The sequence below is a fragment of the Ylistrum balloti genome, unplaced genomic scaffold, assembly GCF_031769215.1.
Source record: "Ylistrum balloti isolate Yb309-2 unplaced genomic scaffold, AGI_CSIRO_Ybal_v1 Utg370204, whole genome shotgun sequence".
Lineage (NCBI taxonomy): Eukaryota > Metazoa > Mollusca > Bivalvia > Pectinida > Pectinidae > Ylistrum > Ylistrum balloti.
The window spans coordinates 1,100,519-1,119,722 of NW_026782177.1; the positions used below are offsets into that span (position 1 = coordinate 1,100,519).

General features: G+C 36.9%; 1 protein-coding gene across 1 annotated transcript in view; it reads right to left on the reverse strand.

Annotated features, from left to right (window-relative positions):
* Positions 1 to 1,052: 1,052 nt before the first annotated feature.
* The window catches only part of LOC132551536 (ribosomal protein S6 kinase 2 alpha-like), a 38,038-nt gene continuing 19,886 nt past the window's right edge, over positions 1,053 to 19,204 (reverse strand). The window contains exons 17-21 of the mRNA XM_060215688.1: positions 18,374 to 18,535; positions 17,265 to 17,341; positions 16,219 to 16,336; positions 12,591 to 12,728; positions 1,053 to 9,392 (exon numbers count right to left, since the gene is read on the reverse strand). Coding sequence (XP_060071671.1) covers positions 9,267 to 9,392; positions 12,591 to 12,728; positions 16,219 to 16,336; positions 17,265 to 17,341; positions 18,374 to 18,535 — 621 coding nt within the window. The 3' untranslated portion in view covers positions 1,053 to 9,266. The remainder of the gene's footprint in view (positions 9,393 to 12,590; positions 12,729 to 16,218; positions 16,337 to 17,264; positions 17,342 to 18,373; positions 18,536 to 19,204) is intronic.

Sequence of the window (19,204 nt, forward strand, 5' to 3'; positions counted from 1 at the left end):
ATGTCTAATGTGTACACAAGTCATGTTTAATGTGTACATAAGTCGTGTCTAATGTGTACACAAGTCATGTCTAATGTGTACACAAGTCATGTCTAATGTGTACACAAGTCATGTCTAATGTGTACACAAGTCATGTCTAATGTTACACAAGTCATGTCTAATGTCTACACAAGTCATGTCTAATATGTACACAAGTCACGTCTAATGTGTACACAAGTCATGTCTAATGTGTACACAAGTCACGTCTAATGTGTACACAAGTCATGTCTAATGTGTACACAAGTCCTGTTTTATGTCTACACAAGTCATGTCTCATATCGATGACACCCACCATATTTACCTTGGTCTATGCAGTCACGGTCTCAAATGAGAATTTGACATCTTGTTACCATCAGAAAATCGATGATGAATTTGACATCTTGTTACCATCAGAAAATCGATGATGAATTTGACATCTTGTTACCATCAGAAAATCGATGATGAATTTGACATCTTGTTACCATCAGAAAATCGATGATGAATTTGACATCTTGTTACCATCAGAAAATCGATGATGAATTTGACATCTTGTTACCATCAGAAAATCGATGATGAATTTGACATCTTGCTTGAATCAGAATCAGTGAAGAATTTTACTTCTTTCTTGAATGTACATCTCTCTTCCCGACTTTTGAACAAAACACAAACATTTCTGTCGTTTCTACATGTAACTTAAGTTGGCAAATTCAAGGACACTTCAAATTTTTCTCAGAAATGCACTATATTTGTTCTTATTAATACAGATCTTGTTTTAGAATATAAATTGTTAATATTTTTCTGAACATATTGTTTCATGAAAGAAATAAACCAAGATTGAATTTGTTCCCCTTTAATTGATTGAAGAGCACAGTATTGTTTTTCTTTGCATCACATGGAACAGACAAGCTCTATATTGTTTTTGATACCAGGTTGTGTCACGTTTGTTTAGAACTTTTAGAAATACTAACGTCATGACCTAACAACAGCTCCAAGGCCTTTGGATCATTTGTCTAAAGCGAAAACACAGCCTGACATTTTTAATAATTGTTTATTTTTTATAGAAAAATATGAGCACTACAAAGTTATCTTTCATGAAGTATATATAAATGTCCATAGGGTCATCAATGGTATTACAATATTCATTAACACTGATGATATTTGTATCAGTTTTGATTAAATAAGAAAAAATATAACAATACAATTATGTGGACTACACTGACACTTATTATTGAAAAGATGTTAAAGCTTTCCTAGTACTTGCATATATGTACAACTGTAAAGATACGTAATGTTGAAAAAGTTGACATTCTTGAAAAGTTGACAATATCTTATTTGATGTGTTTACTAGACAGCTTTGTAAACAAATTTCTGGTGTAATATATCTAGGATACATATCTCTCCTCCAAAACATTTCTCTATCAATCTGATGAAGGCTGTTTGTATGATTACTACATCACCTGAGCAGAAAGATATGTTAGCATTGTTGACAAAGAAGTCACTGTAATAAAGTTATGGGGTGACTGTTGGATAACAAATGAATGCAATGCCAGGTGTTGATAAACCACTTAACAGCCATGATCCTTTAAACAAATCTTGCCAGACTTGATAAATCTAGTACAACCACTATATAGACACAACAAAAATCATAAACTACCTCCGTAGTCATACAATACTGTGTGGAAGTCCTAGTTGTATATTATAAGGATAACAAATTTATAAGAAAAATGCATGATCTACTTTTGTTATTTTAATTTCAGAAAGAGGCTCATGAATATAGGATAGAAATCAACTTAAATATACATTGTAAGCCGAGTTTCACAGGGCTTCGCAATTTATACCCAGTTCCACTGGTACAACTGTACATGTTTATACCCAGTTCCACTGGTACAACTGTACATGTTTATACCCAGTTCCACTGGTACAAGTGTACATGTTTATACCCAGTTCCACTGGTACAAGTGTACATGTTTATACCAAATTTCACTGGTACAACTGTACATGTTTATACCAAGTTTCACTGGTACAACTGTACATGTTTATACCAAGTTTCACTGGTACAGGTGTACATGTTTATACCAAGTTTCACTGGTACAGGTGTACATGTTTATACCAAGTTTCACTGGTACAAGTGTACATGTTTATACCAAGTTTCACTGGTACAAGTGTACATGTTTATACCAAGTTTCACTGGTACAACTGTACATGTTTATACCAAGTTTCACTGGTACAAGTGTACATGTTTATACCAAGTTTCACTGGTACAAGTGTACATGTTTATACCAAGTTTCACTGGTACAAGTGTACATGTTTATACCAAGTTCCACTGGTACAAGTGTACAGACATACACTTAACTGTTATGAATACTTACTTTATATAAAAAACATTTAACATTTTAAAGCAAAAACCAACCACTTTGATCAATTTAAACATAAGATGAAGATTACTTCACTGTCATATTAAAAAAAACCATGACAAGCTCATAATAGTGAGCAGAAGGGGACACAAACAAACAGGGTAATGTGAGATGTAGAATGGGACACAAACAGTCAGGGTCATGTGAGATGTAGAATGGGACACAAATAAACAGGGTCATGTGAGATGTAGAATGGGACACAAACAGTCAGGGTCATGTGAGATGTAGAATGGGACACAAATAAACAGGGTCATGTGAGATGTAGAATGGGACACAAACAGTCAGGGTCATGTGAGATGTAGAATGGGACACAAACAGTCAGGGTCATTTGAGATGTAGAATGGGACACAAAACAGTCAGGGTCATGTGAGATGTAGAATGGGACACACACAGTCAGAGTCATCATGTGAGATGTAGAATGTTACACAAAACAGTCAGGGTCATGTGATATGTAGACGGGGACACAGTCATACAAGATGTAGATGGGGACACAAACAGTCAAACGAGGTGTAGAAGGGGATACAGTCAGTGTCATGTGATATGTAGATTGGGACACAAACAGTCAGGTCATGTGAGATGAAGATAGGACACTACATAACAAGAGGACAAAAGGACCTGTATTGCTCACCTAGATCCAAGCAATAGTCCAGCAATGGTATATATGCCTATAGGTTGGGTATTTCAAATATTTCCAAATTCTTTAATGGGGCAAGACCAATAGGTAAAATCTTATATCATGTCTGTTTTTCTCCTTTGAAACCCAGCAAAAGTTTATGAGGCTATTGAGTTGGTACCTTAACTATGTAGAAAAAAAAAAATTACCTAGAAATGATGTCCACTGAGGTGTGCCACACCCAAGGTACAATTTATACATGATGCATGTGTTAATCTCTTGATGCCAAGCAATTCTCAATATGATGGTGGGATGAGGATCTAAATTGTTTCAAAGATATAACACATTTCCAAAATTTAGTCCCTTCACTTCTACCCTAGGGGGCTAAAACCCACCATTTTTACAAGAATTGATTCCCCTTCACTTAAAAATGCTACATACCACATTTGGTTAAAATGCCATCATACCTACAAGAAGAATAGGATTTTAAAGAATTTGCTCTTTCTCTATTAGGCCCTGCCCGTCATGTCCCAAGGGGCTGATACCCACTGTTTAAACAAAATATATTCCCATTTACCAAGCATGATTCAGATCAAATTTGGCCAAATCAAATCACTCCTACAAGAGTAGTAGGATTTTAAAGAATTTACTCTATTTCCCCTTTTAGGCCTAGCACTTCGGACCTTTGGCAAGGACCTTCAAACACCATTTATAAAAAAATATAGTCAACTTTCCTTAAGGATGCTTCTGACCAAATTTGGTCAGCATCCTCTCAGTTGTAAAACAAAAAGCCCAAAGGTCTTAATGGTCACTGGAGTTTAAATGCTTCTTGTAACATGTCAAAGAAATAATTTTGTTAGAAAAAGTAAGATAACTATGACTACAATGTACACATTATGCAAAGGTTAACTGTGCACAACATTAACTGTCCCATGCTAAAGCTTTTATCCAAGGTTGAATCAAAAGAAATGACACTGACAAATGTAATTTCCCTATATAAACTACAGTAAATTTTACCCCCTCCCCAGAGGGAAATGTGAGAACCTGGGATCATGAAATTTACACTTTTGGTAAAACATCTGAAGGCCTTTATTTGATTCTACTATACTAAGATTTTTGACGATTCAATCAATTTTACTCATTTGGCATCGCCCCTCAGGCCCCTGAGGGTTGGGAACCATTTAATTTACAATTCTGATGTGCCATTATCCATGGAAGGTTTTATTAAAACTCACTGAAATTGGTGCAAGAGTTTTCCAGAAGTTGAAAATGTTCTTTATGACACAAGACAAACGACGATCACCAAAATTTGACAGACAATGGACACTGCAGTATCCCTATAGCTCACTTGAACCTTTAGGCCAGAGGAGCTAAACTCATAATAATTTTACAATTTGTAACAAAGAGTATAAACAATATAACCAGTATATTAATTTTGGCGGAAACAAAATGCCTTTCAGCTTGTTTGAGTGCAGATAATGAGCTTCTATCCTTTATATATCAACCCATTCAGAATTCACTGCGAAATGGTAAATTATCAGGTACACGAGAAGAGCCAATAACATTAGTAAATATGTAATGTTGGGTACAACAATCATGAAATAAAAAACAAAAATTCACAGAATGCATACAGTTGTGAATTTTCTTCAACAAAGTTGTGTATCATAACATGTCAACAATATAAGTCACAATTAACAACAGGTTCTTCTATAAAGTTTCAAGATGGTTAAATGTACAAAAAATTGCCCAAAGAAAAAGCCTTTGTAAATGAGTAGAAAATGGGGGGAAAATATATTGATGAACAAAGATAAGTTTATAGCATCAAGATTTACACCTAATATAAAATTTATCATTCATTCCTGCACACAACCTCGCAACTAGCGTTAAACTCACTCCATTAATTGTATGTACACAAATTATAAAATGTATTACTCAATTAAGTATTCATGTTTATATATACTACTGTGTTACAGGTACACTATAATCTTATACATCTATCTGTTAGCAACCAGTGAGAAGCATGAAGCTTTTTAGTGTTATTGGCATTGATGAGGAGTACTGATTTTTAAGAGGTACATGGGTATTTTAAATGAGAATTTGATTAAAAAAAAGAACTTTTGTAGTTCACCCCACATCAAAGAGCATTTTCCATGCTACAGGATAACATACGATACAAAACATCAGCATAAGAGATAACATTCTAAAATATATTTCACTCTCTGCTTGTCCAAGTTCAAAACTTACCTAGATTGTGATGAGTTTTTGTTGGAAAACCAATATCACTCATCACCAATAAGTGACATTTTACACGAGATTTGTCTTAAATATTGACAGAGTCTCACATAAAAAATTGGATATTTTTACTTAGATCTGGATTTTTATAATCTGACATTTGTTATTTTCCATCAAAATCATGTGCTTATTTAACATTGTTGAAAATTAGCTTTTCCAGCCTATTTTTTGCCTTTGCACTTTAAGCAGGACACAACATTGGAATCTGAATGTAAACACTAACTAGAGTTAACAATTTTCTCAGAATTATTCATCATTTCCATCATGAAATACTTTTCTAGCTGTATTCATATGAAAATAACAATATTTTAAATGCATATGGTAACTTATGACTTCACTACAGAACGATGAAGAAACTGCAGGGTAACACACACTAATTGCAGTCCGTTGTAAGTGAAATACTTAAAAACAGATTTTAACAAATTTGAATCCTGTACCTTTGAATATCAATCAAGGTCTTCATTTGAAAAAAACTTAATAGTGATAGCCTTTCATTCTCCCATTTGTTTGAGAATTAAACATGAATCATTTGAAACCAGGTATTTAACTGGATCCTGGATTTATCATTAACCCTCTTTATAAATCGAAGTCATTCTATATTGATAAAGATGTACCTTCCATTTTAGAGATTGCTGAATAAGTGACCATCTGTTGATGTTTTATTATGTTGTTTGGTTCATGTAACTCCAAAACTAATAAAGAGGATATTCTGTCAGTGGTGTCGAAAATCCTACACAGCGATATATCTGTCAGTGGTGTCGAAAATCCTACACAGTGATATCATATCTGTCAGTGGTGTCGAAAATCCTACACAGCGATATATCTGTCAGTGGTGTCGAAAATCCTACACAGCGATATCATATCTGTCAGTAGTGTCCACAATCCTACACAGTGATATCATATCTGTTTGTCCACAATCCTACAGTGATATCATATCTCTCTGTCCACAATCCTACACAGTGATATCATATCTGTCAGTAGTGTCCACAATCCTACACAATGATATCATATCTGTCTGTCCACAATCCTACACAGTAATATCATATCTGTCTGTCCACAATCCTACAGTGATATCATATCTGTCTGTCCACAATCCTACACAGTGATATCATATCTGTCAGTAGTGTCCACAATCCTACACAATGATATCATATCTGTCTGTCCACAATCCTATACAGTGATATCATATCTGTCTGTCCACAATCCTACACAGTGATATCATATCTGTCTGTCCACAATCCTACAGTGATATCATATCTCTCTGTCCACAATCCTACACAATGATATCATATCTGTCTGTCCACAATCCTACAGTGATATCATAACTCTCTGTCCACAATCCTACACAATGATATCATATCTGTCTGTCCACAATCCTACAGTAATATCATATTTGTCTGTCCACAATCCTACACAATGATATCATATCTGTTTGTCCACAATCCGACACAGTGATATCATATTTGTCTGTCCACAATCCTATACAGTGATATCATATCTGTCAGTAATGTTCACAATCCCACACAATGATATCATATCTGTCTGTCCACAATCCTACATAATGATATCATATCTGTCTGTCCACAATCCTACACAGTAATATCATATCTGTCTGTCCACAATCCTACAGTGATATCATATCTGTCTGTCCACAATCCTACACAGTGATATCATATCTGTCAGTAGTGTCCACAATCCTACACAGTGATATCATATCTGTCTGTCCACAATCCTACACAATGATATCATATCTGTATGTCCACAATCCTACACAGTGATATCATATCTGTCTGTCCACAATCCTACACAGTGATATCATATCTGTCTGTCCACAATCCTACAGTGATATCATATCTGTCTGTCCACAATCCTATACAGTAATATCATATTTGTCTGTCCACAATCCTACACAGTGATATCATATCTGTCAGTAGTGTCCACAATCCTACACAGAGTTATCATGCATGCCCATGTAAGATCAACTTGACCATATCACTTGTGAGGTCATAGTATCACTTACAGGTCATACAAAGATCCAGGTGTGATATCATACATGTGAGGTCATAGTATCACTTACAGGTCACACAAACATCCAGGTGTGATATCATACATGTGAGATCATAGTATCACTTACAGGTCACACAAACATCCAGGTATGATATCATACATGTGAGATCATAGTATCACTTACAGGTCACACAAACAACCAGGTGTGATATCATACATGTGAGATCATAGTATCACTTAGAGGTCATACAAAGATCCAGGTGTGATATCATACATGTGAGATCATAGTATCACTTACAGGTCATACAAAGATCCAGGTGTGATATCATACATGTGAGGTCATAGTATCACTTACAGGTCATACAAAGATCCAGGTGTGATATCATACATGTGAGGTCATAGTATCACTTACAGGTCATACAAAGATCCAGGTGTGATATCATACGATCAATAAATTAATCTTCTAACCATGTTGGTCAAGAGTTTGCAGCTACTTATGGTGATGGTAAGAATTTACACATGTGAACACTTTGATATGTTTAATTTGCGTTTTAGTAAAGCTAATAAGAGGCCCATAGGGCCTGTATAACTCACCTAAATTTGCTTGGCTGAAATTGCTTCATTTAACTGAAGGAAAGGGAATCTTAAATATTCAAGCACATGACACAAAACATCTATTTTCCTATCGAACCCCAACCCTCTGTCCTTAAGGGGTTAGCCAAACCATTTATACTTCAGGCCAAAACAATTCTACAGGAGAGTAAAATACTAAAGAATTTGCCCTATTTCCAATATTGGGCCCCACTCCTCCCTCTCTTGGGGGCGGAGACCCAAAGGTTACACAAAATGCTTACCTTCAACCAAGAATGTTTCAGATCCAAAATCCAAACATTCCTACAACAGGAATAGGATTATTAAAGAATTTGCTCTATTTTCCTTGTTGGGTTCCATTCCTGGGGACGAGACACACTGCTTATACAAAATTGATTATCCTTCACCTAAAAAATCTTCAGACCAAATTTGGACAAAATCCAATTATTCCTTCCAATTATTCCAGGCCAACAAGAGTGATTAACATAAGTTGGATAAACTTGCTTTGCAATTGTTGTAAAATAAAATTTATATTATCTATATATTCCTTCATGAGGAGTAGGATTTTAAAGAATTTGTGCAATTTCCCTATTGAGCCCAGCGGGAGGAGCAAAACCTTTTGAGTCTCATCCCTTATGCAACTGGGGATTGAGAACCATCATTTATGCAAAATTTATGCTACTTCCCCCAAGGATGTTTCTGACAAAATTTGGTCAAAATCAGCTTAATCATTCAAGATAGGTGGTGTTACGTAGAAAGCTGACAGGCGGATGACAGACACCACAGTATGCCAATAACACACTTGGTCCTTCAGGCCAGGTGAGCCAAAAATTTCAATATTGTAGTTTAGAAGTTAAAGCTATGTTTTCATAAATCTTTGGGAGAATTTAGCACTGGGAGAACAAGTTCACAGCTGACGTTTTTCCCCACTATACTGTTATATTGTCTATCAGGTTAGAAATTAACTTCAAACCTGTCATTATTAAGTATTATCTTTCAGGCAAGAGGGGATTTAAAAGGGAGTGCTTGGGAATGGTGATCTGAGGGGATTAAAGAACAGACGAGGTTTGACAAATTACTTTGTACAAAAATAGCAGAGACACCATTTGAAGATAATAACTTGCCATCGATTAAACTGGTGAAGTGTCCTGCACAAGTAAACATAACTTAAAATATTGTTTTCAATGATATCAAAATACAAACAAGTGATAATGCAGATGAAAGTCTAAGTGTCCTGCAGTGAGAGCCAAGCTTTCCAGAATGAACTTGACTGGTCTGAATTCATGACAAAAGTGTGAGATTGCAGTCCTGAAATAACATTCAGACAAGGATCACACAGCTGTGGAACTTTTTGGTCTGTTTTTTCCCCTCCTTTGAGCCAGAATTGAGGCTCCAACTGGTTCTAACACAGGCTTTGGCTGTTCTTTTAGTGCCTCAAATGTGGCATGCATCGCTCCCTGAAACAATAGAGAATGTGGTTAGAAAGTCTACTTCAAAAGATGTACTTCCTCATCCATTACACTGATAAAGTGTACCAGAATTTCTGGTCTCCAATACTCCATGATGCCAGCTTTCAGTTCACTAAGGCAAGATGACTGACTTCAGTGTGTTACAGATCACTAACCTGGTGTGTCTGACTTCATTGTGTCACAGATCACTAACCTGGTGTGTCTGACCTAGTGTGTCACAGATCACTAACCTGGTGTGTCTGACCTAGTGTGTTACAGATCACTAACCTGGTGTGTCTGACTTCATTGTGTTACAGATCACTAACCTGGTGTGTCTGACCTAGTGTGTTACAGATCACTAACCTGGTGTGTCTGACTTCAGTGTGTCACAGATCACTAACTTGGTGTGTCCGACTTCATTGTGTCACAGATCACTAACCTGGTGTGTCTGACTTCAGTGTGTTACAGATCACTAACCTGGTGTGTCCGACTTCATTGTGTCACAGATCACTAACCTGGTGTGTCTGACTTCAGTGTGTTACAGATCACTAACCTGTTATGTCTGACTTCAGTGTGTTACAGATCACTAACCTGGTGTGTCCGACTTCATTGTGTCACAGATCACTAATCTGGTGTGTCTGACCTAGTGTGTTACAGATCACTAACCTGGTGTGTCTGACTTCAGTGTGTTACAGATCACTAACCTGGTGTGTCTGACCTAGTGTGTTACAGATCACTAACCTGGTGTGTCCGACTTCATTGTGTCACAGATCACTAACCTGGTGTGTCTGACTTCAGTGTGTTACAGATCACTAACCTGGTGTGTCTGACTTCAGTGTGTTACAGATCACTAACCTGGTGTGTCTGACCTAGTGTGTTACAGATCACTAACCTGGTGTGTCCGACTTCATTGTGTCACAGATCACTAACCTGGTGTGTCTGACTTCAGTGTGTTACAGATCACTAACCTGGTGTGTCTGACTTCAGTGTGTTACAGATCACTAACCTGGTGTGTCTGACCTAGTGTGTTACAGATCACTAACCTGGTGTGTCCGACTTCATTGTGTCACAGATCACTAACCTGGTGTGTCTGACTTCAGTGTGTTACAGATCACTTACCTGGTGAATTCCATGTGGAAAGCAATTTGAACCGAAATCGGAAACTTTTTTAATATGCATTCCCGAACTAACAAATGAAAACAGAGGAAATGGAGAAAAAATTTAAATCGAAGTGTCAAGGACACTCATAGATGCAGTGTATGATATGTATTGAATTAAAGAAATAAAGGAGGTGACATATCAACATGTACTGGCAAATAAATCTGAGTGATTGGTCACGCTCATTATGTAAATGTGAAGGTTCTAGACACATAGTCATGAGATCTTCATATAATCATTTTGGTATGAGTGTAGTATGAGTGGTAATAAGTGATCATGTCCAGTCAAGTGTGACTCTCAAATCTGTACCTTTTGCAGTGTAGTGTATGGTTATAGGCCACTGAAGGTTTAAAGTAGTGAAATCTCATAGAATTGGTTGAATATTTTCAAGTGCTCATGCCCATACTAAAAAAAGGAACACCAAAGTATACTGTAATGCTGTTTTTAGTACCCACTTATTTGTACTTTTTCTGAAATGTATTTCCTAATTTTTCAATGTACATTTCTTTTGGTTTATAAATTTTTCAGAGTACGTTTTTTGTTCCAAATTCTAACTTACAAATTTCACAATACTGCTCAAAGCTTTTGTATTACTTTTCCCCTACTTTTGTACGACATTAAATTTTTCAACCGTACTTTTTTTTTAGTTTTATTTACTATATTCTGCCTTAGGACATATTCACATAGGGTGTGAAACAGTGTACTTTTTTCCTACATGTATCTGACTTAAGACTATCTTAACATTTCCCACAAAGACTCAAGTTTTTAAAGTATCAAAAATTAATTTTTTTGTCTTTTTTTTTTTTTTTTTTATAACTTTTCATTTTCAGATTAAAATAAAAAAAAACTTTCAGAAAGTTTCACAAAACATTTAAAAATAAAAAAAATTTCTGTCAAAATGTTACATAATCTGTTTTAAATTTCATTGTGGTATTGTGTTATCATTTTTATTATCATTGAGAGGAATGTGTTGGGAAGAGAGTAGACATTTCAGTTTGTTTGAAAACTGTTGTTATTGTAACTGGGAGGGTTACTAGAGAAATTTTGATCTCTGTACCGAGAGTTTCCTGTGACAAATTTCTGTATTTTGGAGTATTCTTTTGATAGGAAGTCAGACTGGTTTATTTCGTACTTTTAATAGTCCTTTTCATGACACATTTATGTCCTTTTGCATACTTTTTGGATACTGTTGAAATGTACAAATTAAATACTAAAGGAATACTGTTTTCATACTTTTTGTATGTTAAACTGTCCCACACAAAGCCTGTGTACGTTTTTCTTACTTAATACCATATCCTTTTTCTGTGCTGTTTTTGTACTTTTGCATACAAGTATACAACAACTAAAAACAATAACCAACGTTCATTCAGTGTAGATAAGGAAAAAATCTTCTATGTCCCAGAAGGATACCAAATAGTACGCAAGGTGCTCTTAAAAAGTAGATTAAAATCAAAAGATAGAGCATGAACTCCTGAGACAAGGCTTGGACAATATGTGACTGTCTACATGTTTCACCATGTAAGCCCCTTTTTAGTTATGTTATGGAATAATGACAAACTATCTAGTGTATAAGAAACTTTTAAAGTATAGACAAAGGGAGATAAATCAGTGTAGATGATAAGATATTTGTTCCAAATAGAGAAGAAGTGTAGTAATATCTGTATGTCATTTAAAACACGACATTTCTGCTTTCTCTTTTATATCTATTGATCTTATTAGCACATTTTCATAAAATCACAGCATCAACTACTTCATGAAATAATTTCAAAACACATTTTATATCTTTTTCGCTGAGATATATCTAGATTGTTGGGTGTTTTTGTGGTGTAAACTTAGGTCCAGGCTATATATTGCTTTGCTACAGAAGCACAGCGTTTTAAGATAGTGGGCTACATACCAAATTAATAACCGTTTGTTTAGCTATCTTAGGATCCTGCCCAGCACATTCGAGGATAATCTTACTGAGGAAACATACCGAGATGTTTCCATGATTGAGACGTTTTGGTTAGAAGTTGTTCGAGGGCTTTTTAATGTACAGTGAAAACTTACCTTAACTAATTGAGCATCCTGAAGTGTAAGTCGTAGGTGGGGCAGTGTTTCTCTGTGGGCAATCCAGGAGTTGTTGAGCACTTGTGTGGCTGTCAGTCGACTCTGAGGATCAACATGAAGCATTTTCTGTACAAGATCCTGGTAACAGAAAAAAAACAACAAAGTTAATACTTGAAGTGTTAGATATCATCAACAGTTGGTAATACAAATCTTAAGACTAATATCAGTGAAATACATTTCATATGGAGACATTGGCCAGTTACCTTTCTCATTACTATGACTCGGATGTTTATCTGGTCACCAGCGCTCAAAGTTGGAGTTTGACTCTAAGCTACACTGTGCCCCCACTCTCTTCGATAGTGGAGGAACATGGAGTCAGTGATTTCGCCAGTCACATCACTTATCTATAATATAGCCTTCTAATGCGTCCTGCCCCTCCTCCCTCACAGTGACAAGACTCGCCGTTTATGCAAAATTGATTCCCCTTCACCCAACAATGATGCAGATCAAATTTAGGCAAAATCCAATTATTTCTAAAGGAGGAGTAGAATTTTAAAACTCTATTTTAAGAATTCACCCCTATTTGACCCTGCCCCTCCTGCTCAGGGGGCTGAGACCCTAGGTTTATACAAAGATTCCACCAGAAGTAAAATTTTGAAGAAGTTCCTTAGTGGGCTCTGTCCCCCTCAGGCCCCAATCGTTTATACAAAACTGATTTCTCCTTCGTTAATGTTTTTGGACCAATTTGGGGCAAAATTGACCATTCCTACAGGTGGAGTAGGGTTTTAAAGAAATTGTTCTATTTCCCCTACTGGGCCCCGTCAGTCTGGCCCCAGGGGACCATGACCCATCATTTACACAAAATTGATTTCCCTTCAGTCAAGGATGCTTCAGCAAAATTTAGCAAAGTCCAATCATTTCTGCAAGAGGAGTATGATTTAACAAATTTGATCTATTTCCCTTCTTGGGCCCCATCCCTCTGGCCCCAGGGGGTCTAGAGACCAACAGTTTCCAGTTTTATCCTATTTTAGGACAAGTTTAGACAGAATCAATTATGTATGTGATCAGTACAGATAAAAGACTTCTATGATATCACATAATATGATACAATACTATGATACTCATGACTTTCAGAACTATCAATCATTTGTAATGCATTATTCATAACCAACAATATGCTGGTGATGGAATCCACCAATAGGCCGAATGATTTATAAAGACATATCACTATTGGATGTGTGTTGATACACACAAGCCTCAACAATATGGATAAATGCAAACTTCAGTGCCTATTAACAGGGTTAGATTAAGTGCAGTGCATCGTTTGAGGTATAACATTTTATTGAAATAAAGATTAATGTAGAAGTCCAAAGAACACTACTTTGCTTTTTTAGGCTAATGACAGTTCACCTGTTCAAACTGATGCACCAGATATACAAATTTGTTTAAGGAAATACAAGGTGATGAAGATAAATCTTCATATAGATAAAATAAGTTTATAATGAGCCTTTTGATAAAATAACAGATGCTTAACAAGAGATCCCAGAGGGATCTTGGCGCCCACCATTTGAGGATCTGTTTTCAGTTCTTGAAGATTTGTTTATTTTTTTTTGTTTGTTACAGGTGTTGTAAATGTTCATGAACTGGTCTTCATTGAATGTACTCAATGATGGCACAAGATATTTTTATTAAGCACCTATTAGCAAATATCATTTGAAAAAGATCCCAAAGTATCATTAGATAGCAGTCAGTTACAGGTGGATAATGGACAATATGCTTGTGCTGTATTACTGTCGACATACAAGATGGCTGCCTGTGGGCCACCTTGATTTCAAATCAGTCCAAGAAATGTACAATGTACAACTAGGGACCAAGGGAAACCAATATCTATGAAATATCAGAAGGATCCATCCAGTACTTCCTCAGATATTGCAGTAACAAGATTTTACTCTCAAAATCCAAGATGGCTGCCTGTCGGCCATTTTGATTTCGGATCAGTCCAAAAAGGTATAATGCACAACTTGGAACCAAAGGGAACCTGCATATGAAATTTGAGAAAGATCCATCCAGTACTTTCCAAGAAATAGAAGTAACAAACTTTTACATTCAAAATCCAAGATGGCCACCTGTCTGCCATCTTGAATTCAAATCAGTCCAAAAAAGGTACAATGCACAACTAGAGACTAAGGGGAAACTGCATATAAAATTTGACAAAGATCCATCCAGTCCTTTCCAAGAAATAGCAGTAACAAACTTTTACTTCCAAAATCCAAGATGGCTGCCTGTAGGTCATCTTGAATTCGAATCAGTCCAAAAAAGGTACAATGCACAACTAGGGACCAAGGGGAACCTGCATATGAAATTTGAGAAAGAGCAGTAACAAGAATTGTTTACGGATGGACGGACGGACGGACCACGGACCACAGATGCAGGGCGATTTGAATAATAGATGGTGGGCTAAAAATAAAGAATTTGGTGAAAGACTTTCTCAATTAACCTGTCCGTGTTAATCAAGACATAGAAATTGCACTGAAATGAAAATACAAATATATGTATATCCTTAGGCAACTAAAATTACAATCCAAAGGTATCCTGAATGATGTATATAACAATTACAAATGTAAACAATATATATCCTAATAACAAGGTTGATTATTAGAAAAGAGCGTAAAGTTGCTACAGACATCAAAGTTGTAAATGAGGATTTGTTTTTGGTTTTTTTTATAATGTTATGTATTTGCCCTGGTCATTTCTATCAATTTTTCCATGAGTTTTAATTTCTTTTAGCTCAAATTTTTAAGTTCTTTAGCACACAGGATATGCAGTCCACTCAGTTAGGTAGGGAGAAAAAATGTGTCGGGGGTGGGGACAGTATAGAGTCTCCTCTTTAACGGCTGGAGCATCACCACGGTGGAGTGTGGGAACAGTATATAGTCTCCTCTTTAACGGCTGGAGCGTCACCACGGTGGACTGTGGGGACAGCATAAAGTCTCTTCTTTAACCGCTGGAGCGTCACCACAGTGGAGTGGGGACAGTATATAGTCTCCTCTTTAACCGCTGGAGCGTCACCAGGGTGGAGTTGGGACAGTATATAGTCTCCTCTTTAACCGCTGGAGCGTCACCAGGGTGGAGTGGGGACAGTATATAGTCTCCTCTTTAACCGCTGGAGCGTCACTACGGTGGAGTGTGGGGACAGTATATAGTCTCCTTTTTAACCGCTGGAGCGTCACCACGGTGGAGTGTGGGGACAGTATATAGTCTCCTCTTTAACCGCTGGAGCATTACCACCATGGAGCATGAGGTGGTTTTTTTTTCCTTTTTTTTGTATACACTCCATGCTAAGGCCCTCCACTGGTTAACATGGAGAACACATGTAAGAGGGTGATTTGTAGTGTATTAAGCATACTGAATATTGCTGAAGCTGAAACAATACATGTCCTCCACCGACCCGACCCTCAGAAGTGACCTTGACCTTAACTTTTGATGAAAATCCCAACCCTCCTCCTCTCCCATTTCACCAGTATGGCTCTAATTATTATGCTTATATCATTAAAAAATATCATGACTAGGCTGATATCAGTGAATCACCTGGTACATGTATCACAAACTGATAATTTGTTGTCGTTACCTTTGCTGCTGGTGACACAGAATCCCAGTTTCCTCCAGATAATGTAAATTTACCAGTGCCAATCCTCGACAGGATGTCATTAGGTGTGTCCTTGGGACCATTTGCAAATGGTGTGTGACTATCAACAGAAAGTGAAACTGTGAAGAAGACATTAATGATTGGATATAGAACAGATGAACAGTCAGACACATTTTAGGTGAGATTACAGATGAAGAGATGAACAGTCAGAAAGACAGTAGAAAATACAGATGAAGAGGAAGAGAGTCTGACAAACAGAAAAACTGACATATGAAGAGATGGACAGTCTGATACAGAGTAGAACTGACAGATGAAGAGATAGACAGACAGATACAGAGTAAAACCGACAGATGAAGAGATTGACAGACAGATACAGAGTAGACCTGACAGATGAAGACATGGACAGACAGATACAGTGTAAAACTGACATATGAAGAGATGGAAAGTCTGATACAGAGTAGACCTGACAGATGAAGAGATGGAAAGTCTGATACAGAGTAGAACTGACAGATGGAGAGATAGAAAGACAGATAGAGAGTAGAACTGACAGATGAAGAGATAGACAGACATATACAGAGTAGAGCTAACAGATGAAGAGATAGACAGACAGATACAGAGTAGAACAGACAGATGAAGAGATAGACAGACAGATACAGAGTAGAAATGACAGATGAAGAGATAGACAGACAGATACAGAGTAGAACTGACAGATGAAGAGATAGACAGACAGATACAGAGTAGAACTGACAGATGAAGAGATGGAAAGTCTGATACAGAGAAGACCTGACAGCTGAAGACATGGACAGACAGATACAGCATAGAACTGACAGATGAAGAGAGAGACAGACAGAAAAGAACTGACATAAAGATAGTCAGACATGACACATGGACAAACAGTGGGATGACAGCTGGACAGTCCATGACAAATCTGATATTAGAATGGCAGGAAGACATCAACTAAGTGGTTATTTCATACCACTACACTACACGAGTTATCATAACCACCATACTGAGTAGCACTGACTTACCCTGCCAGCATAGTATACAGCAGTACACCCAAACTCCATATATCACAGGCTGCATCATATCCTTGACGCTTCAGTACCTGAAAAACAAAAATAAGGCTTTAACTGGCTGACACCAATTGAAAAAGAAGTTAGTGATATCAACAATTAGTGTACCTACAGTCAGTGATACCTACAGTCTGTGATATGTGATACCTACAGTCAGTGATATGTGATACCTACAGTCTGTGATACCTACAGTCAGTGATACCTACAGTCAGTGATATGTGATACCTACAGTCTGAGATACCTACAGTCAGTGATACCTACAGTCAGTGATACCTACAGTCTGTGATATGTGATACCTACAGTCAGCGATATGTGATACCTACAGTCTGTGATACCTACAGTCAGTGATACCTACAGTCAGTGATATGTGATACCTACAGTCTGAGATACCTACAGTCAGTGATACCTACAGTCAGTGATACCTACAGTCAGTGATACCTACAGTCTGTGATATGTGATACCTACAGTCAGTGATATGTGATACCTACAGTCTGTGATACCTACAGTCAGTGATACCTACAGTCTGTGATATGTGATACCTACAGTCAGTGATATGTGATACCTACAGTCTGAGATACCTACAGTCAGTGATACCTACAGTCAGTGATACCTACAGTCTGTGATATGTGATACCTACAGTCAGTGATATGTGATACCTACAGTCTGTGATACCTACAGTCAGTGATACCTACAGTCAGTGATATGTGATACCTACAGTCTGAGATACCTACAGTCAGTGATACCTACAGTCAGTGATACCTACAGTCTGTGATATGTGATACCTACAGTCAGTGATATGTGATACCTACAGTCTGTGATACCTACAGTCAGTGATACCTACAGTCTGTGATATGTGATACCTACAGTCAGTGATATGTGATACCTACTGTCAGTGATACCTACATTCTGTACCTACAGTCTGTGATATCAGTTAAATGAATTGACATTTCACCTTCTGGTTATTGAGAAGAAGTGGTTTGAAAGAAAAGCCATGGTTTAATTTTTAGACAACATAGCATGAGCTCACCTGACCTTGGGGACAGGGAAGCTGATAATCAACTCACCTCTGGTGCAACAAAATTAGCTGTATAGCAGGGAGTCATTAGGAGACCATTATCTGCTCTTAGCTGCTTAGCAAAACCGAAGTCACATATCCGAAGACTGTCAGGTGACCCACTCTCATCAGCATACAATATATTGGATGGTTTTAAGTCTCTATGTACAACCTGTAACAGACAAACATCAGATATTCAAAGATTTTTTAAGAAGCCAGAAAGGCCTGTATTGTTCACTAGGATAATTAAGTTCTATACTGAGAGAAACATTGCTGCTCTGGACTTTGTTCATGAGATAATCATATTCATGAGATGGCCAAACCATATCCATGAGATGGCCAAACCATATTTATGAGATGGCCAAACCATATCTATGAGATGGCCAAACCATATCCATGAGATGGCCAAACAATATCCATGAGATAAACCAAACCATATTCATGAGATAACCAAACAAAGATCCAAGAAATAGCGATAACAAACTTTCAAAGTCAAAATCCAAGATGGCTACCTGTCGGTCATTTTATTTTTTTTATCAAACCCAAAATCAAATGGGCACAACTATGAACCGAGAAGAACCTACAATAAAATTTGAAAGAGATCCATCAAGTACTTCTCAAGAAATAGCAAAGTCAAAATCCAAGATGGTGACCAGTCAGCCAATTTAATTGTTTTATCAGTCCCAGAATTACATGGGTACAACCAGAGACAAAGGGGAACCCACATTTGAAATTTGAAAGAGATCCGTCATGTAATTCTCAAGAAATCGCAATAACAAACTTTCAAAGTCATAACTCAACATGACCACCTGTCAGCCAGTTTACTTGTTTGATCTTGTTT